At 51.9% G+C, this 21,546-nt stretch overlaps 1 protein-coding gene and 1 non-coding gene across 12 annotated transcripts; one reads left to right on the forward strand and one right to left on the reverse strand.

Annotated features, from left to right (window-relative positions):
• Positions 1-378: 378 nt before the first annotated feature.
• Positions 379-21,509, reverse strand: TMEM143 (transmembrane protein 143). 11 transcript variants are annotated; one of them, XM_003355993.5, is made up of 8 exons: positions 21,469-21,509; positions 20,895-21,135; positions 18,690-18,794; positions 9,257-9,451; positions 7,734-7,861; positions 6,520-6,799; positions 2,190-2,379; positions 379-1,505 (listed from the first exon to the last, which is right to left on the reverse strand). In XM_003355993.5, the coding sequence occupies exons 1-8, from the start codon at positions 21,489-21,491 to the stop codon at positions 1,297-1,299; spliced, it is 1,371 nt and encodes a 456-aa protein (XP_003356041.3). In that variant the 5' UTR covers positions 21,492-21,509; the 3' UTR covers positions 379-1,296. The 11 variants fall into 11 exon arrangements, 6 of the variants coding, with proteins under 6 accessions (XP_003356041.3, XP_084817778.1, XP_013854019.3 ...); XM_084961652.1 differs by having other exon boundaries at positions 18,690-18,801; XM_013998565.3 differs by lacking the exon at positions 18,690-18,794.
• On the forward strand, positions 15,993-16,064 carry TRNAE-UUC (transfer RNA glutamic acid (anticodon UUC)). The gene has a single exon. It is a non-coding gene; the product is annotated as a tRNA-Glu (tRNA).
• Positions 21,510-21,546: the final 37 nt, after the last annotated feature.

Here is a 21,546-nt window from a genome sequence, read left to right on the forward strand (position 1 = left end):
CAGAAGACCGTCTTTGGGGGAACCAGGGTCTCTCTCAGGAGTCACATCCTCCCTAAGATCCTCTTCTGTGATCCACAACCAATTTCACCAATCACAGAGTTCCCTGGTGGCTCAGCAGGTTAAAGATCTGGTGGTCACTGCTGTGGCTCTGGTTACTGCTATGGTGCAGGTTCAATTCCTGGTCCCGGAATTTAGGCATGCAAAAAAAAAAAAAAAAAAAAAAAGACTTCGGCCTCACCAACCACAAACCCAGTCTCTCCAAGACTACAGCTTTGCCTGGGACCTCCTGAAATGCATTCCCCAAGACCCAGAGTCTCTCCTTTCCAGAATTCCGATGCCTTCCTTTCTCCAACCCCTGCAGCTATCCCACTCATCCAGGCTTATTAAACATGATTTATTCCTTTGGGGCAGGGGACAGGGTAGAAATTGATAGACCAATAAATATTGCACAGGCCAGAGGTGGAGGCAAGATCCAGGCAGAGGTAGTTTCTGTAGAAAGGATGAGGGCCCTGCCTGGGCAGGGAAGGCACCTGAGTTGTGTCGTTGGGGCCCGAGTGGAAGGGAGCCGTGGGGTGAGGGTGGTTTCTGGCTCCTCCTGGCCCACAGCTTTCCACCTGGCACAAAGCTCTCAACTCCTCTAGCCTGGACAAGCTGATAGGCAGTTGTCTGAATGGCCTGCCTTATAAGTAAAGGCAACTAATGGAAAGATCGGGTCTCCTTTACACATTCTGATTGGTGACCTCTATGCAGGGACAACTGGCTGCCCTAGGTTGATAGTGCCCAGCAGCTGTCGTTGGTCGTTTGCCAGAGAACTGGGCTAAATTGCTCTCACTGGCCGCGGGCTGGAGCTCCGCCTTGGTGAACAGGATGGGCACTTTGCCCGTTGCGTGCTAAAAAGACAGAGATATATAGCCTCGGGAGGGCTCCGTTTAACAACTGGGCCTGGTGGTTTGTAGCGTTGAGCAGCTGTCATTGGCTGACGTTCCCTCCTCAGCCAGACCACGTTAAGATGTTGATGGTGGGGGTGGGACTAAGAGATGGCAGCGAAGCAGAACCGAAAAGCTTTGATTGGCTGTTCATCAGAAGAGGGGGCCTAGCAACGGCCGGCTGCCTTGATCCGCGGCTTTGTTTAAGAAAACAGCGTAAAGGGAAGTGGTAACGGAAGTGATTGCCTACGAGGAATTGGTGGTTGGGGAACAGCGAAGCCTAGCAGCCGTGATTGACAGCTTGTCATGGAGGAGGCGGAGCTTAGTTCCCAGCCAGGTGGCTGGGCGGGGCCGGGTGGGGAGGTTTCGGTCAGGGGCTGTCTCTGCTGGGTGCGGCTTTGGGGGAAGTGATAGCAGCCACCGGCTCCAGTTTGGGGAAACCTGGAGGAGGGTACATCCCGATGCTGGGGGTCAGGGCTTGCAGGTGGGCCAGGGCCCGAGTTCCATTGAAGGTCACGTCACAGCCTGACTGGGCCAGGAGCCAGTTCTCCACCTCCGACTGGAGCCACTGGGAGGTCTCTGCAGGGGGAGAGGCAGGTGTTATGAGGAGGTCAGACAGACCCGGAAGGACTAGGCAGGCAGCGGGGAGGGTGCAGGTGAAGGACTACGAGGGCTCTGGGTTTGGGGAGCAGGAGAGAGGAATATGAGGGGAGTCGGGGGGACAAAGTCTAGAAGGCTCAGCCTTGGGGCTCCCATCTGGGGACAAGCCAGGGACTCTTGTACAGAGAACAAGGACCATCAAGATCCTGGGACAACCTGGAGCTTACAGAGGAAGGGACAAAGTCGATTGTAGGGAGCGTTCAGGTTCACGTATAGGAAGGAGCACGCGGGCCGTGGAGGCCATGCCACAACAGGAGTCGGATCCAAGACTCCTGCTGAGGTTTGAGGTTGAGGTTAGGCGAGGGCGGTCACCCCAGGAAGGATCAGGCCCACCGAGATCGGAAGCGGCGTCAGGGTATCGGACTGCTGAATCGGGTTCACCGGCGCCAGTTGGGAGCGGGAGGCGGGCATCGCGGGGATGCTGTCACACGGGGGCAGGGCCAGCAGGGACTAACGGGTGAGGAGCCTCGACCCTGTAAGGGTGGGGTGGAGCTTCTTCCAGGTGGGGCCACGTCGAAGGCTGGCGGCCTTGGGGTGGGCGGGGCCTTTCGGGGGCGGGGCCGCAGAGGGCGCGGCGGGGACGCCTGGCACCCGCGGTCCTACCTTCCGGCGGGCCGCGAGTCCCGCCCGGCCGCCGGGCCAGGAAGCTGTGCGCCAGCAGCGCCTCCTTGGCGTGCTCGTCCTGCGCGCGCAGGGCCAGGGCGCTGAGCAGCTCTGAGTTGTTGGATGTGCTGCGGAAGTAGAGCATGTGCGCCAGCTCCAGCGCCTGCACGCTGCGGCGCTGTCCGAACATCTGCAGGCGGGACGAGATCCGGGAGCCTCAGGGCAGTGCCGGGACTCCACCCGTACACACAGCCCCACCCAGACACCCCTGGGTCACTCGCTCGGGTATGTCCCTTGCCCTCCCCCGGCCGCTTTGGTTTGGGTCCCCAGGACAGGGGTCCGGATCCGCAGGACAGGGGTCCGGGTATTTTGTATGTTCAACCCACGCGCTCCCCCGCCCCCTGTAACTCCGAGGCTTCTGCTCTGGTTTCCTCATCTGAGCCACGTATTAGTGGATGTCTTCACGGATTTCCAGACGATACACGAGTTTCAGCCTGGGAACTTTTTGTTAAGTGATTTTTTTTTTAAAGTTCTTATTGTTTAGATACATATTTTAAAAAGTATTTCCAGATGATATATCTAGGATATGCTTCAAAATAACCCAATGTTGGGAGAGTCAATTAAAAAAACCTAACCGTCGCTAATTGTTGACTCCGGGAGTTGGCTGCAGGGAAGATCACCTATTGCTGCATTTGTTTGAACTTTTCCGTAATTTAAAAAAAAAAAAAAAAAAGCTTTAAACATTGAATTGTAAAGAAAAGTGTAAACAGACAACAAATAATGAGCCGATTTTAGGGAAGAAGCGGGGACGGGGACGGGGCAGGGGCAGGTCTGGGGCCCAGTAGGCTACTGGTGGCCCCGGTCCCCCCACCCTTGGCTCCTCCTGGCCTAGACCCCTTTCCCTGTCCTAGTATCTGAAAAGGGAAATGAGAGCCCACCCGTGCCCTCTGGGGCTCACACTCAAAACCTCTGCCCAGATCCCTCTCATCCACAAAACGAGTTCAAGGCTGCAGGGTCCTGCAGCCAGCAGGCCTGGGTGCCAGCCCCAGTTTTGTCCCCTCGAGCTGTGAGACTGTGGCAAAGACCTAAGTCCTCGGGTAGTTATGTCTGTGGACCGAGGCAGATGACAGGAAGCCCTCAGGCATTAATAAAACACTTGGCACGGAGCCTGGCCAGTTACAAGCACTTAAACATTAGCTGCTATTGAATATTCATCCACAACCTGTGCTGGATGCTGCTTTTTTTCCTCCTCATTTTTGGCCACCCCGAGGCATGTGGCATTCCCAGGCCAGGGATCAGATCCGAGTCACAGCTGTAGCAATGCTGGACCCTTAACCCACTGTGCCGGGCCCGGGATCGAACCTGTGTCCCAGTGCTCCCAAGATGCCCCTGATCCTGTTGCATCACAGCTAGAACGCCACTGCTGCCTTTTAAATATAAGTATCTTCTGCCTGTAGAGGGCTGCCCATCTTATACGAAGACCTAAGGTGAACTGCCTCTGAAATTAACACACCCCTGGCAAATGGCTGAAATGGCCCGCACGGCACTGATGACATGCTGTGCGGACTGTAGTCACTTCTTACAAGGCCAGCACAGTCACTTTATGTCCCTTCATTGGAACGAATCGCCATTTCTTCGGTTGGAGACAAGATGCCAGAATGGCGTGCATTTAGGACTGTCTGGTAGGAAAAACACACCAGGTTTTGTGCCTGTTTCTGTCAAGCTTCTGGGGTGGAATTCTTGGTTAAGTGAGCAGGTGGTGCCACAGATGAGGCCAGGGCTCACCACCAGCCACCAGGATGTTCTCTTCAACTTATGCCATGGCCTGGGGTGTGGGAAAATGTCTAAGGATGCACTAAATTAACTAGGGAACTGGGTTTTAAATGGGGTGTTTTAGAACCCAAGAGGTTCTGGAGACCTTCCCCCACCACGGGCCACCGAGAGGTGGCATGGATGGCCCGCCCCAGAGGGATCTGCGCATGTCTTCTCAGACCAGCTGCACCCCCCGCCCCACTCTCACCCCCAGCTGCACCCCCCGCCCCACTCTCACCCCCGGCCTCTGCGTTTGAAACACTCCCCCTTCGCTTCCAGTCTTTCCATGGCTTCCCTCTGCCCTGAGCATGAAGCCCAGGGCCCTGCCATGGCATTTAAGGCCCTTGCCACCCGTGGCGCCTCACTTCTCCACCCTGAACCCCAGACTCCAGCCCTGTGAGATGCCCACTCCGCGTTCACCCAGCCCCTTCCAAACCAGCTTCAATCTCCCCTTTCTCAAAGCATCTCTCTCCTGATCCCTGGTTCCCGACAGGGGTGCCCCCCCTTCCCCTCAGCCCTTCACCCTCTCAGCCAGCGCAGCCTGGTTATTTTCTGTAGGATTTATTGCTTGGCTTCCGAAGAGCCCACTAGGATGGTTGAAAACGGCTTGAAAACCAATGACCCAGCAAATGAGTGATCGGGTACAAAGACACCACATGCTAGTTCACACTCTTGGGGCCAACCCTGGGGGATTCAGTAAACAGCAGCCCCTCGAGACTCTGCGAGCAAAGCACAAGTTTGGTGTCAGCCCCCATGTGCTCCCTGAACTACAAATCCTTGGATGGTGAACAACCTGCACCACCGGATGAGGCAGCACTGTACTTGTAAGTAGCAGAATCAGGAAGGGACTAGATATTAAAAATATAGTTTCCCGGGGCCCCAGACCCAGAGTTTCCAATTCAATGCCTACGGCTAGAACGCAGAAGGCTGCATTTTTTTTTTTTTTTTTTTAGGGCCCGCACCTGTGGCATATGGAAGTTCCCAGGCTAGGGGTGGAATCAGAGCTGCAGCTGCCAGCCTACACCTCAGCCACAGCAATGCCAGATCCGAGCTGAGCCTGCGGCCTACACAACAGCTCATGGTAATGCTGATGCTTAACCCACTGAGTGAGGCCAAGGATCGAACCTGCATCCTCTCAGACGCTACATCAGGTTCTTAACCTGCTGAGCCACAATGGGAACTCCGAGAAGGCTGTGTATATAAGACAATTCCCTTGGTGATAGTGACACCTGGCCCTGATGGGGAAGCCCAGACTCAGGGTACAAGCATCCAATTAGTAATAATAACGCTGGTCATGGCGAACTCTCATAGAGCACCTTCTGTCCTATGTGCCAGGCTCTGTTTCCAGCACTGTGTGCCTATTAATGCCTTTAATTCCCACAATGACCTTGTGAGTTAGTTCCCATTCTCATCCCACTTTCTAGGTGCGGGAGCTGAGGCACAGAGAGGGTAGGCAGCTTGTTCAAGGTCACACAGCTACAAGGCGGTAGACCCAGAATCACCCTCAGGCAGTCTGATTCTAAAACACACGTCCTTGGGAGTTCCCTGGTAGTCCAGTGGTTAGGATTTGGTGTTTTCAGGCGCTTTCACCACAGTGGCCAAAATTCAGTGCCCAGCCTGGGAACTGAGATCCCACATCAAGCTGCTGCACGGTGCGGCCAAAAGAATAAATAAAAACACATCCTCTCACCACATCCAGTGCCAATGAAAGCAGGTGCCTGTGAGCAGCTGTGAACACTTGTGTACCATCTGCCACGTGCCAGCCTTGCACCCAGTGCTCTTCATAGACTCACTCCTTTCCTGCTCGTCTTGCTATTTATTATGCCCATTTTCCAGATGAGGAAACTGAGGCACAGAGAGATCAAGAAACTGGGAGTTCCTACTGTGGTGCAATGGGATCAGCAGTGTCTTGGGAGCGCTGGGACGCAGGTTCGATCCCCAGCCTGGCACCACGGGTTAAGGATCCAACATGGCTGCAGCTTCAGCTTAGGTTGCAGTTGTGGCTCAGATGTGATACCTGGCCCGTGAACTCCATATGGCACAGGGCAGCCAAAAAAGAAAGAAAAGAAAAGAAAGGCGTTCCTGCCATGGCTCAGCAGTAACGAACCCGACTAGTATCCATGAGGACGCAGGGTCGATCCCTGGCCTCCCTCAGTGAGTTAAGGATCCAGCATTGCTGTGAGCTGTGGTGTAGGCCACAGAGGTGGCTCGGATCCTGGGTGGCTGTGGCTGTGGCCAGCAGCTACAGCTCCAATTCGACCCCTAGCCAGGGCACCTCCATATGCAGCAGGTGCGGCCCTAAAAAGACCAAAAAAAGAAAGAAAAAGAAAGAAAAAGAAAGAAAGTAAAGAAAGCAGCCCCAGGTTATATAAATAAGGAAAGAGGAAGCACAGCATGAAGCCTGCATAATCCACAAACATAGAAAGAAAATGACAGGCCCTACCCAAAGGCCCGACCTTCGGGCTGCTCAGCAGGGAGAGGAGAGCTGGGAGGGAGGCTGGCGGCGTGGACCCCTTACCTTGGAGGCGCGCAGGCCCATGAAGGCAGCGAAGAGCAGCAGCAGCAGGGACGTGGCCATCTTGAGGTCGGAGAGCACCACCATGCCCACGTTGACAAAGCACACCATCCCTGAGACGACCAGCGTGATGTTGAGCAGGGCACGCTGCAGGGTGGGCGTGCGCACCTTCAGCTCTGGCAGCAGCTGCTCCAGGCCCTCCAGTGGCGTGTCCTTGAAGCTCTTCAGCACCAGGTGCCCCCGCTTCGTGCGGGCAGCCAGCACCACCCGCTTGAAGTATCTCCTGAGGGCCAGAGATGGAGGGGGTGACAAGGGTCAGGACCGCCCCAGGGAGCTCCCTCCAACCCCGGGACGCTCTCTCTGGCCCTGTGGTCACACAGTCCTTTTAAAAGCTACTTGACAATGGTGGGAGGAAAGTCAGACATAAACTCAGTGTCCAAGAGGAGGGGAGCAGGGACAGGCTGCAATCCCCTATTACTGGACATAGAGGTTGCTTCTGATTTTACAGACGCAATAAAGGAGGGCAGACGACAACTTTGTCCTTAATTTTCGAATTCAAATTCTGTATGTATTGCAGAGTATCTGCTAGGTGCCAGGGAGTGCTATTCAGCTCTGGAGAGACAACAAAATAGTCAAGTTTCTGCCTTTGTGGAGCTTTTAGGCCAGCATGAGCGACGGATAATTAAACACAGCGTGCAAGTATAAATATCTCCCTGGAAGAGATTCATGGCAGTGGAATTACTGGTTTAAGGGATACAAGGAGCTTTTTGTCCTTGGTTTTTGTTTTGTTTTGTTTGTGGATTCGTGACCATATTTGATAAACTGGTTTCCAGAAGGACTGGCTGATTTACAGGTCCATTGGCCAACCATGAGATGATCTGGCTCTCCTGCCCAACTCTGTGGTTGAATATCTGTTCAAAAAATTATGTTCATCAGAATCCCGGTGGTACCACTTTTCAGGACGTGGCCTTCCTTCTCCGAGCCTCAGTTTTCCTCATTTGGAAAATGGATAGAAATGTCCCTATCCTTTCTCTTCTCCTGGGACTTGCGGTCCTTCTTCTCCTTGGGGAGAAAAGGCAGGATGTGATTCACCCCTCCCCCTCTCTCAACTTCCCACCCAGGTCCCAGACACCAGTACCAGACACTGACCTGTCAGTCCCCTCTCGACTCTAACCTTGCTCCCTCTGGCTGCACCTGGGGAACAAGGGCCGCCTCACCTCTCTGCAGGGGGCGATTTGAAGAAGCCACGCTTGGAGCCCACGCTGGACTTACGGGGCATCTGCCCAACTCGCTGGCCCAGGGCCCAGAACTGCATGTAGATATACTGCTCCAAATTTACTGTCACCTGCCGAGGGGGTAGAAGGCAGCAGGGGCGGCTGAGCATCAGCTGGGGTGTGAGTGTGGGATATTAGCATTAGATGCCCCTCTCTCCAATGATCCTTCTCCCCCTCCCCCCTTCCCAGGTTCATCATCACCCAGTGTCTAGGCAGAACAGCCATGTACGGTTGTTTATGTTGGATACTGCATAAGGGCATGCCATCCAAGATGGTGCCATTCAAATCATAGTCATCTCTTTTTTAAATGATTTTTGTGTGTGTGTGTGTGGGGGGGGTCTTTTTAGGCCACACCTGCAGCATATGGAGATTCCCAGGTTAGGGATTGAATAGGAGCTTTAGCCACCAGCATACACCACAGCCACAACTCCAGATCCAAGCTAAGTCTGCAACCTGCACCACAGCTCACAGCAACATCGTATCCTTAACCCACTGAGTGAGGCCAGGAATCGAACCTACATTCTCATGAACACTAGTTAGGTTCGGGGTTTTTTTTGTTTGTTTTTTTTTTTGTCTTTTTAGGGCCACACCCCCAGCATATGGAGGTTCCCAGGCTAGGGGTCAAATCAGAGCTGTAGCTGCCAGCCTACACCACAGCCACAGCAAAGTGGGATCCAAGCCACATCTGCGACCTACACACAGCTCTCAGCAAAGCCAGGGATCGAACCCGCATCCTCACAGATCCTAGTCGAGTTCATTACCACTGAGCAATGACAGGAACTCTGATACGGTGTGACTTGAGAAAACGACTACATCTTAAAATCACTAAAATGTGGAACTTGAGAAGATTTTAGTATTTTTATTATAATATTATTGATTTTAATGATGAGCAGTTTGTATTATTTATTATAGTCCACACTTGGTATCTGTGGCTTTCACACCCATTGATTCATCCAACCACAGGATTGGGGAAAAAACTGTTTTAATTCCATAAACTTCCAAAAGCTAAAACTGGAATTTGCTGTGCGGAAGCAATACACAGCATTAATATTATATTAGGTATTACAAGTAATCTAAAGATGAAGTAAAGTATTCAGGAGCATGTGTATAGGTTATATACAAATACTATGCCATTTTATATGAGATGCGAGCATCTCATCATTTTCATATCCACAGGGGTCCTGATAGCAATTCCCCACCACGCCAAAGGACAGCTGTATTCGTTTTCTGGCCGATGGCAATGAAGTCTTTAGTGCTAAGAAAACCTGTGTTTTATGATACTTCTCCAACAGATGGCAGCGAAGTGACCTGAGAAGGAGGCGCCTTTTTCTAACCCACCAAAAGCGCCCTGTGGGCTAGTGCCTTGTTTTCAGGACTACAACCCCCAGCAGCCTCTGCTTCCCAAAGGCTCCACCCCTGCCCCAAGGTCTCCTGGGAGTTTGGATTCTCCTCTGGGAAACAGGTACCTGGACCAAATCCTGAGGGTGATGGACCACCAGAGCGTAGGCCAGGGTGTCCTCCGAGAGCTGGGAGAAGTTGGCCTGGGCCAGCAGGGGCTCCAGAGCCTGAAGCACCTCCTGCTCATTGGCCAGACGCTGGGGCTCGGTAAGCGAAGGCTGGTCAAGGGTGTCCCTGTCAGGATTGATAGGGTCATACAAGGCCTGAGGAGAGAATCAGAGCAAAGAAAAATGGGCTTGGTCGCAGCATGAAGGATTGTGGGTACCTGTAAGGATGTTCCTGGCCCCATCCTTTAAATGACGGGGTACCCCAGGGCGTGATGCTGGGCTTCCCTTCTTTCTCCTCCAGCTGCTCTGAGCTGCCTCGGCATCCCCGTCCTTTAAGCACCACCTCTGCGTAGATAACTACCCAACTCAAATCTCCAGCTTGGACCCATATCCGTTTCCAGACCTAATATCTATTTCCAGTGCATGAGCTCTGTGCTCTCCTTTTCCAGCAGCAAACTGGTGAAGGCGGCCGTGGGACTGCGTGGAGGGACTACATTTCCCAGCCTCCTTTGAGGCTGGGTGGGGCCAAGAGGATACATCCACAGAACGTGAGCGGAAGGGAAAGATACCTGCCTTCTTGCCTCCGGGTGCCTTCCGCTCTTTCCTGGATCTCCCAACTTAGAACGCTGTTCTGCCTACAACCCAGTCTTTTTTTTTTTTTTTTTTTTTTTTGTCTTTTGTTGTTGTTGTTATTGTTGTTGTTGTTGTTGTTGCTTATTTCTTGGGCTGCTCCCGCGGCATATGGAGGTTCCCAGGCTAGGGGTTGAATCGGAGCTGTAGCCACCGGCCTACGCCAGAGCCACAGCAATGCGGGATCCGAGCCGCGTCTGCAACCTACACCACAGCTCATGGCAACGCCGGATCGTTAACCCACTGAGCAAGGGCAGGGACCGAACCCGCAACCTCATGGTTCCTAGTCGGATTGGTTAACCACTGCGCCATGACGGGAACTCCTACAACCCAGTCTTGGGCCCACAGGGATGAAGACAGTCCCCTAAGGCGACGGCAGAGCAACAAGATGGAAGGAACTTGGGTCCCAGCATAATCTCACGTGAAACAAGAGCCTCCCGTCCACCCTGGCCCGTTTACCACGAAGCTGTTACGTGGTGCAGAAAGAATCCCTCACCTCCCTCAAACCACTGCCTTGTGGGCTCTGCTTGTTACAGCAGCAAGGCTTTTATAGTAACTAATACAAACTCCCTACCTGACATTACTTTGGGGATGTCATACTGTTGCCTCGAACCCAACATGTCAAGCCCATTGGATCACATCCTCTCCTTTTTTTCTTTCTTCTTTTTTTTTGGGTCTTTTTGTTTTTTCAGGGTTGTACCCGCGGCACAAAGAGGTTTCCAGGTTAGGGGTCTAATTGGAACTATAGTGGTCGGCCACAGCCACAGCCACGCCAGATCTGAGCCGTGTCTGCGACCGACACCACAGCTCTTGGTAATGCTGGATCCTTAACCCACTGAGCGGGGCGAGGGATCGAACCTGCAACCTCATGGTTCCTAGTCAGATTCATTGCCACTGTACCATGACAGGAACTCCACATCAGACTCTCCTATCCAGTTTTGTCTGTGACATCTCTGACAGCATCTCATATCTAACACGGCCCAAGGAGAGCGCTTCGTTTCTTCCTCCTCCCCGCCCCAGTGTTCTCCTTTCAGGAAATGGCATCACCAGAGTTCCCATGGTGACACAACAAGATAAGCGGCATCTTGGGAGCACTGGGATACAGGTTCGACCCCCAGCCCAGCACAGTGGGTTGAGGATCCGGCGTTGCCACATCTGCAGCTTAGGTCATGACTGCGGCTCAGATCTGATCCCTGGCCTGGGAGCTCCAAATGCCATGGGGCAGCCAGGAAAGAAGAAAAAAAAAACAAGCATTGGCACCACTATTCATTCAGATGATTTGATCCAAAACCGTGGAGCCATCCCTGATTCCTTTTTTTCTTTTTTTTTTTCTCCCTGATTTCTTTCTTATCATCACCCTGTTTGCAAATTCATGGCCCAAACCTCTGAACCAATCTGGACTCTGACTTCCCCTCCATCTCCACTGTTACCTTCTCGTCCCAGCTACCATCACCTCTCATCTAAACAATTACACTAGGGAGTTCCCATTGTGGCGCAGCGGAAACGAATCCGACTAGGAACCATGAGGTTTCAGGTGTGATCCCTGGCCTCGCCCTGTGGGTTAACGATCTGGCATTGCTGTGAGCTGTGGTGTAGGTCGCAGATGCGGCTCGGATCTGGCGTGGCTGTGGCTGTGGTGTAGGCTGGCGGCTGTAGCTCTGATTAGACCCCTAGCCTGGGAACCTCCATATGCCATGGGTGCATCCCTAAAACAGTTACACTGGGTGTCTGCTCTCCCTGCTTCCACTCCCGCCACATCCAAACCAGCCTCCACACAGCTGCGACCAAGAGTTTATCAAGATGATAAGCAGACCCCACCCCCTGCCCTTCCAGTGGCTTCCCACTGTATTTGGAGTAAAACCCAGACGCTTTTATGACCTTTGAGGTCCCTTGAGAACTGACTGCTGCCAACGTGTTCAATTATACATGAAGGAGATAAATAACAAGGTCCTACTGTAGAGCACAGAGAACTACTTTCAGTGTCTTGTGATAAACCGTAGTGGAAAAGAATATTTTTAAAAAGAATATATATATACATACACACACACACACATATATAATATATATTATAACTGAATCACTTTGCTGCACAGCAGAAATCAGCGCAACATTGTAAATCAACTACACTTCAATTTTAAAAAAAAGGAGTTCCCACTGTGGTGCACCAGGATTCGTGGCGTCTTGGGAGCACTGTGACATGGGTTCAATCCCCTGCCCAGCACCGTGGGTTAAGGATCCGGCACTGCTGCAGCTGCAGCTTGGATCGCAACGGTGGCTCTGATCTGATCCCTGGCCCGGGAACTCCAGAAACCACAGGGTGGCCCAAAAAACCAAAAAAACTGGCTACTGCCTTGTCCATCTCATCTTAGGTACCCCCACTGCCCACCCTCAAGGTTGTTGAATGACTGACTAACTGAATGAGCTTCCCAGTTTCTCACAGAGAGACTGAGCTTCAGGATGACATATGATGTGTCCCAGACTGTAGAGCCAGCGGCGGAGGGAAACCCCTCCGTAAACCCAGACTCCAAATCCGCCCCTCTGAGTGTCTCTCAGGAGAGGCAGCCTGAAAAGAAAAACTTGTTTAGGTCAAGTGCCACTTTGAGTCGGTGGAAGGGAACGGGGGAGGGCACTCCAAGGGGGAGGGATGGCCTGGGCCAAGGTGTGGAGACGGGAAAGCCCAGGGCCTCAGCAAGAGTGGAGCAAGGACACAGGTGACAGAGCTGAGAGTTCAGCCTAGCAAATCCTCAGCTGAATGAACTCCCAGGACAGGTCATGCTGGCCCAGGACAGGTCATGCTGGCCGAGGACAGGTCTGGAGCCCGAAGCTGAGACCTGTGCCCGCCCGTGTCCTTCCCGACAGGCTAAGAGAACAGGTCCCATGGGTAAACTTGCAGTGTGACCTTGAGAAACGCCATTCCAGGGCTGAGCTGCAGCGTCAGAGAAGTTTGCATTCAGCAAACGTCCACGGTCAGCCAGATTCATTCTCTCTCTCTGCGTTTTTTTTTTTTTTTTTTTTTTTTAGGGCCGCACCCGCGGCACATGGAGGTTCCCAGGCCAGGGGTCAAATGGGAACTGTAGCCGCCGGCCTACACCACAGCCACAGCAACGCCGTATCCTTAACCCACTGAGAGGTCTTCACATCCACACAGGGCTTCAAGCCAGAAACCTGGGTAAGGCAGGTGACCCCTGCTGCTCCCTTTCCTCACACCTCACGCTGATGCCACCTCCAAAACAGACTGCCACTTTGCCCAGCGCTCTCCTCCCCACCAGCCCTGCCCTGTCCACACCACCATCACCTCCTCCTGCCTGGATGAGCCCAACAGCCTTCTCAAGGGTCTCTCCTCTCCTTGATGTGGGTTAAGGATCCGGCATGGTCACTGCTATGGTGCAGGTTTGATTCCCTGGCCCAGGAAGTTCTGCCTGCCGTGGGTGCAATGGAAAAGGGGGGGGTCTCCCCAAACCCCCTCGCCTTCCCCCACAATCTGTTCTCTAAACAGCAGCCAGGGAGATCCCATCAAACAATCACAACAAAAGTAATAAATGGGAATGGCGCACATTTAAGCAGCATTTACTATGTGGCAGGCACTCTTTGAAGAATGTTATGGAGTTCCCGTCATGGCGCAGTGGTTAACGAATCCGACTAGGAACCATGAGGTTGCGGGTTTGATCCCTGGCCTTGCTCAGTGGGTTAATGATCCAGCATTGCCGTGAGCTGTGGTGTAGGTTGCAGACGTGGCTGGGATCCCGCATTGCTGTGGCTCTGGCGTAGGCTGGCAGCTACAGCTCCGATTAGACCCCTAGCCTGGGAACCTCCATTTGCCACGGGAGCGGCCCAAGAAATAGCAAAAAGACCAAAAAAAAAAAAAAAAAAGAATGTTATACACACACTCACAATGTGAGAAGGTACTAGTGTCATCCTCATTCATAGATGTGGAAACTGAGGCACAGAGAGGTTAAGTAACTGGCTGAGGTCACACAGCCAGGAGATTGAATATCAGGAATCATGCACTCAACCAAGTCAGTCTCCTTTCCAAAGCTCCCGCTGCCTTCAGGAAGGAGGACCAGACTCCATACTATGGCATTCCAGGCTTTCCAGGGCCTGACACCAAAATCCTCTTTAGTCATTCTTTTGGCTTTAGTTCCTCCAGGCACAGGGACTTTGCACATGCTATTGGAACATTCCTCCTGCCCCCTTCCCTTTCCATTACTGCATTCCTACTCCTCCATTGTATTCCATCTCCCTTATCACTCCCAAAAAGCCTTCTTCCACCCTCTAGGCTGAGCAGGGCTGCTCTGTATAGTTGGGCAGGGTGCACACTGTGCAAAGGTACCTGACCTAAGAGATACCATGGTAGAGGCTGTAGACCTAGACATTTATCATCTTTTCATAAGGAAATAAAGGGTATAGAACAGCGCCATCCAATACTACCTCCTGCAACAAAGAAAACATATCGATCTACACCATCCAAGAGGTTGTCACTGGCCACAGGTGGCTACTGACCCTTGAAATGTGGTGGATGCAATTGAGGAGTGGACTTCTAAATTGTTATCTAATTTCAATTATTTCAGATTTCCACAGCTACCTGTAGATAATGACTATGATATTAGACAGCCCCAGGCTAGGGAAAAGGGTGCCTTTTTCTTTCTTTTTTCTTTTTACTGTTGCACCTGCGGCATATGGAAGTTCCCGGGCCAGGGGTTGAACTGAGCTTCCTCTGAAGCCCACGCCACAGCCACGGCCACATCTGTAACTTACACTGCAGCTTAAGGCAACGCTGGTTCCTTAACCCACTGAGCGAGGCCACCGATGGAACTCACATCCTCACAGAGACAATGTCGGGTCCCTAACCTGCCGAGCCACAGTGGAACTCCAGGGGGTGTCTTTTTCTAATGTGCATACACAGAGTCTGGTACAGACACCAAGGTCAGTTCGGATATCTGCACACACAGACCTTCGCCTGCACAGTCTGAATGCATCCATTCACTGAGGGACGCGTCTGACTCAAGAGCGTCCCCATCACCCTCCTCTCAAGCCTGCCATGCCGCCCAGTGGGGTTCTGAAACTCCTCCCCATATCTGCTCCTCCCACCGTCTTCACATCTCAGAAGAGTTCAAGGGCATCCTTCCAGTGCTCAGGCCCAAAGCCTCGGGTCATCCTGGACTCCAGTCTTTCTCACGCATCCAACCCCTCAGCAAATCCTGAGGGCACCACATGCAAAATAAATGTGGGATCCGAACACGTCTCACCCCCTGGACTGTTGGGGTGGCCTCAGCCCCGGTCTTCCAGGTCGCATCCTCATCCCCAGTCTATTCCCGATGCGGCCACCAGAGGGAGCCAATTGTGATCTAAGTCAGCTGACGCCTATTCTCTGCTCAGATCCCTCCCTTGGCTCCCAGCTCACTCAGTCAAAGCAAAGGCTTCACTGTGTGGCTCAAGGCCCTGCAGGATCCGGCCCCAGTCCCCTGTTTGCCCTCGTCTTCAGCCCTCTTCCCCTCACACATTTCGTTCTAGCCCCACCAATCTCCTTGCTGTTCCTTCACACCCTGCACCCACCTGCCACAGGGCCTTTGCACTTGTGCCCACAGATCTCCACATGGCTTATTCTCGCCTCCCTCAGGTCTCTGTTCAAATGCCACCTCCTCAGTGAGGCCTTCCCTGACCATCCTACCTAAAACTGCAAAAACACCTCTGCCTTCTTTTTCTCCTTAATTTAGGGTTACCAGATTTAGCCAAAAAGAAATAAAATATAGGACACCCAGTTAAACTTTCAGGTCAACAATAAATAATTTTTCTTTTTTTAATATGATGATTTTTATTTCTTTCCATTATAGCTGGTATACAGTGTTCTGTCATTTTCTACTGTACAGCATGGTGACGCAATTACACAGACACGTATAGATTCTTTTTTCTCACATTATCATGCTCCATCATAAGTGACTAGATATAGTTCCCAGTGCTACACAGCAGGATTAATTTTTCAGTTTAAGCATGTCCTATGCAATATTTGAGGATTATGTTGCATGGGACATAATTTTACTTAAAAGAAAAAAAGTCCTATTCAGGGAGTTCCCTGGTGGTCTAGTGGTTAGGACTCAGCACTTTCACTGCTATGGCCCAGGTTCGATCCCTGGTCTGGGAATTGAGACCCCCAGTAAACTTCTGCATGCTGTGGCAAACGAACAAATAAAAATACCTATTCTTAGCTTATCTGAAATTCAATTTTTTTTCTGCTATTTTTAGGGCCATACCCTGTGCTATATGCAAGTTCCCAGGCTAGGGGTCAAATCAGAGCTACAGCTGCCAGCCTACACCACAGCCACAGACTCAGGATCCAAGCCACGCCTGTGACCTACACCACAGCTCAGGACAACGCCAGATCCTTAACCCACTAAGTGAGGCCAGGGATTGAACCCACATCCTCATGGACATTAGTTGGATTCATTACCACTGAGCCCCAACAGGAACTTCCTGAAATTCAAATTTAACTGAGTATATAAGGTTGAATAGCACCCCTTAAAAATGCACAGCTCCTTGGAACCTCAGAATACAACCTCATTTGGAAACAGGGTCCTTGCGGGTATAATTAAGGGCAGGATCAAGGTGCGATCATACTGGAATCACGTGGGCCCTGAGTCCAATGCGAGTGTCCCTATAAGCGATGGAAAAGGACACACAGAGAAGGGAATGTGAAGATGGAGACAGAGATTGGAATGATGGGGCCAGAAGCCAAGGATTGTGGGCACCCACCATAAGCTGGGAGAGAAGCCTAGGATGGGTCCCCTCCCCTGAGCCTCTGGAAGAAGAAGCCAACCTGCCATCACCTTGACCTTGGACTTGCAGCCTCCTGACGTCTGAGAGTTTATGTCTCTGTTATTTTAAGCCACCTGATTGATGTCATTTGTTACGTTAGCAGTAGGAAATGAAGCTGGGCATCCTATATTTTATCTGGCACCTCTATTCATGGCACTTAGCTCCTCTTCACATATTTCACTTCTTTACCTTTTTTTTTTTTTTTTTGGTCTTTTTAGGGCTGTACCCGCTGCATATGAAGGTTCCCAGGCTAGGGGTCGAATCAGAGCTACAGCTGCCGGCCTACACCACAGCCACAGCAATGCCAGATCCGAGACATATCTGCAAACTGCACCGAAGCTTGTGGCAACGCCAGATCCTTAACCCACTGAGCGAGGCCAGGGATCAAACCCGCATCCTCACGGACACTGTGTCAGGTTCTTAACCCACTGAGCCACAATGGGAACTCCTCCCTTCTTTACCTTGATGGGGGGGCTCTGTCTCCCTCACTAGAACGTGACACCATGAGGCAGATACACACATCTCAGGTTCACTTCTGTGTCTCAGGACCTGGAACCATTCGGGGAAGACAGTAGGTGCTCAATTTATATTCGGAGAGCTGAGCTGTGGTGTAGGTTGCAGATACAGCTCAGATCTGGCATTGCTGTGGCTGTGGCATAGGCCAGTAGCTGCAGCTCCGATTGGACCCCTAGCCTGGGAACTTATGTATGCCTCGAAGGGGCTCCAAAAAGTCCAAAAACAAACAAACAAACAAAAAAACAACCCTAAGTCTAAAGCTGAACTCTTCCACTTCCTGGCAGACCCACTTCCACTGCTATTACTCTGGTCGGAGCTGCCATTATCTCTCACCTGGACAAACATAATAGACTCCTCAATAGAGCTCCCTGCCTCTGACAGTCTGCTTCCTACATGGCAGCCAGAAGGACCCGATTTACACCCGAATTAGTGCATGACCCTCCTCTGCTCCGAGTCCTCCTGAGGCTCCCAGCTCCCAGAGCAGAAAAGCAAGTCCTCAGCCGTGGCCCACAATGTGCCCTCTCTGCTCTCATCTCCCGCCCTGTCTCCCTCCCACCAGTGGTCCCATTGCCGTTTCCCCAACACTCCAGCCCCCGTCTTACCTCAGGGCCTTTGCACATGCTTTTCTCGCCCCCCGGAACGTCCTTCCCCAGATACGCATCGGGCCCGCTGCCTCCCTTCATTCAGGTCTTAGCTCACCTGTCACCTCCTCAGAGAAGCCTTTCCTGACCACCCCGTCTCAAACAGGCCCCCGTCTCGGCCCTCTCTATCCCTCTTTAATCTCTGCTTGTCCTCCAGAGAATGTATCACTCCTGGGTATCATATTTTATTTTATTTTTAATTTTTTTAACGACCACACCTGTGGCATATGGAGGTTCCCAGGCTAGGGGTCTAATCGGAGCTTCAGCTGCCGGCCTACACCACAGCCTCAGCAACACCAGATCTGAGCCGTGTCTGCGACCTACACCACAGCTCACAGCAACGCCAGATTTTTAACCCACAGAGCTAGGCCAGGGATCAAACCCGCATCCTCATGGATCCTAGTCGGGTTCGTTACCGCTCTGCCACAATGGGAACTCCCCTGGGTATCATATTTTATATTTATTGATTTATTACTTCCCCACCTGGAATGTCAACTTCATGAGAGCATGGCTTCATCTGTTCTGTTCACTGCTGCATCCCCAGCGCTTAGAATGGGACCAGGCTCCAAGTAAGAGCTCAGAGAACTTATCAATTTATTTATTTATTTTGGCCTTGCCTGCCCAGATGGAAGTTCCCGGGTCAGGGATCAAACCCACACCACAGCAGCAACCCAAACCACAGTAACAACAATGCCAGGTCCTTAACCCCCTGAGTCACCAGGGAACTCCAGAGAATTTTTGCTTCATGGATGGACAGGCAAATAAGGATGATGGGGCCGGAGGGGCCCCCTCCTCACCTGTAGCTGGGCCAGGACGTGGTGGTAGTGGAACAAGGTGCAAAAGTCCACGTGAGCCGCAAACTCCTCCAAAGCCGCTTTCTCCGTGGGACTGGAATGGAACTCCTGTTACCTCAAGAAGCAAAACTTCTCTTTAGGCCTCCTTCGTCATGGGGAGAAATTCTTTCCCAGGCAGCCCAGACAGGCAACCGGAGCTCTGGGCTCACTAAAATTTTGTGGGAGGTTGGGGGGCGGGGGAGGGTTGATCCATGTCCCAGACCAAGAAACTGAGGCAGCCACACAGTGAAAAACAGATGGCTTCAAGAGCTAGAGGTTCAAGTTCCCACTTTGATATTACTGGCCAGCATTCACACAATGCTTATGTGTGTGCCAGGCACCGTCTGCCAGCATGATGTCATCCTCCAGAGGGTATTCAGGAGCCTGATGGAATTACAACCCTCATGCTGTCCGTATAAACAGAACACGAGACTCCAATCTGACCTCAGAGCGCACATTTTTTTTTTTTTTTTTTGGTATTTCTTGGGCCGCTCCTGCGGCATATGGAGGTTCCCAGGCTAGGGGTTGAATCGGAGCTGTAGCTGCCAGCCTACACCAGAGCCATAGCAACGCGGGATCCAAGCCTCGTCTGCAACCTACACCACAGCTCATGGCAACGCTGGATCGTTAACCCACTGAGCAAGGGCAGGGACCGAACCCGCAACCTCATGGTTCCTAGCCGGATTTGTTAACCACTGCGCCACGATGGGAACTCCCAGAGCGCACATTTTTAAACAGCTTTTTATTTTTTTTAGCCTCACCTGCAGCATGCAGAAGTCCCCTAGGCCAGGGATCGAACCCGAATCACAGCAGTGACAACACGGGATCCTTAACCCACTGTGCCACCAGGGAACTCTTTTATCCACTTTTTATGCTTCCTACCTCAGTGTGCTGGGTGCATGTCATCACCTCTCTGAGCCTGTTTCCTTATTGGCAACAGAGGATACACTCTCTTTCTCAAAAGAGCAATGGTAAGAATTTGATATGATTACATTTGTCCGTGTATATACATGTGTGTGTGTGTATACATATATGTAGATAAAGTCCAGCACAGGACTTAGTCCACACAGAGGTGTTAAATCAAGAATTATTATAATCAATCAATCAATCAATCATTTAAAAAATACAATTAAAAAAAAAAGGAGTTTCCATTGTGGCTCAGCAGGTTAAGAACCTAACTAATATCCATGAGGATGTGGGTTCCATCCCTGGCCTTGATCAGTGGGTTAAGGATCTGGTGTTGCCCTGAGCTGTGGTGTAGGTTGCAGATGTGGCTCAGATCCCGCATTGCTGTGGTTGTGGCTTAGGCCTGTGGCTACAGCTCTGATTCGACCCCTAGCCTGGGAACCTCCGTATGCCATGGAGGTGCCCCTGAAAAAAAAAAAAAAAAGAATCCAATTGCAGTAGCTTAGTTCACTGCGGAGGTGGGGGTTCAATCTCCACCTGGTGAAGCTGGTTAAAAGATCCAGCGTTGCTTCTCAGATTGGGAACCTCATACTGCAGGTGCAGCCATATAATTTAAAAATATATATATATTAAATGAATGAATGCCAATCCAGAGTAATCACAAGTATAATGGTGATGGTGGGGTAAGCGCTTAAGCTCTTAGGGTCAAGTAAGTGCCTACTTGTCTCACCCTAGTCCCCACTCTGCTTAGGAGTCAGACCACTTCAGTTCAAATCTTGGCCACTAGTCATGACCTTCGGTGAGTCACTTCCCTTCTCCTGCTTCAGTTACTTCATTTTAAAATGGGAAGATGGTGATACCTCTCTTATTGGGTTGTTCAGTATTTCCATAATACATGGAAAATGCTTAGCACAGGGCCATACAGTAAGAGCTCAAACAGTGGATATAATAACTATTATTAGGTGGTAATAATGATGAGGATGATTATTAGACCTGTTTTGAAGAGGGAAAAACCATGCCCTGGGGAGTGCTTGTTCAAGCCCTCAGAACAAGCTAGAGTCTGGAATTGCTGCTGCACCTGCATCTCAGAGGTCTGTCTCTTGCATTCCAAAGCACTCCACGCCCACCTGGGAGTATGACGAGGAAGGGAACTACAATTCCCAGGGGGCGCCAGGGCAGTCCTCTATAGCATGAAGGGCTGTATCGCCGCGAGGCCTGCCGGGAGTGGTAGTCCCCAGGCTCTTGGACCCGGGTGAGCTGTACCTGTATCAGGAGGCGGAGCAGCTGATCTTTGGAGAACGGGATGAAACGTTCGCGGTACTGCTGGGCCCAGTCGCGGGGCTCTGTGGGGTTCCACATCTTGCGGTACTCCCCCATCTTGACCGCCAGCGATGACAGGGCCCGGGGGTGCCCGAGGAGCGCGGGCAACAGGGGCCATATTCGGACCCTGGATCCCCAGACCCCCCGGGTCACATGCAGCATAGCCAGACCCTTTCCCCGCAGCCTAAAGGAGGGAAATGGGCAGAGGTCAAAGGTCATCGGGGGAAAAGCGTCCTCTCCACCTCTGTGTCCCAACCTCCAGGGGCCGTTTCTACCCCAGGCAGGGCGCAGTGCCAGTCCTCTCCCACACTGTTCAGTTGGCTTGAGTCCCAGGCTGGGGTCAGAGGTCTTAAGTCCTAGGGTGTTTTGCAGGCCCAGTAGCCCTGTTGTGGTACAACTGGTCTCTGCGGGGTCTAGGCGGCAGGTGGATCTTAAGGGCATAGGATATGCTCGGAAGGCTATATAGGGGTGCAGAGCCGCCCACCCCGATCATACAATCTTTCCCCATTTTCCTCACCTTAGCCAACGCTCGACTGTCATTGAGCCTCTTGCGCATGTGCAGAAAAGCGTTCTGGGCCTCCGAGGTTCGGCTTCA

The sequence above is a fragment of the Sus scrofa genome, chromosome 6 (assembly GCF_054392235.1).
Source record: "Sus scrofa isolate SSC_HxYL_T2T_F1_AM1 chromosome 6, Sscrofa_HxYL_maternal_Yorkshire_Landrace_v2.0, whole genome shotgun sequence".
Taxonomy (NCBI): Eukaryota; Metazoa; Chordata; class Mammalia; order Artiodactyla; family Suidae; genus Sus; species Sus scrofa.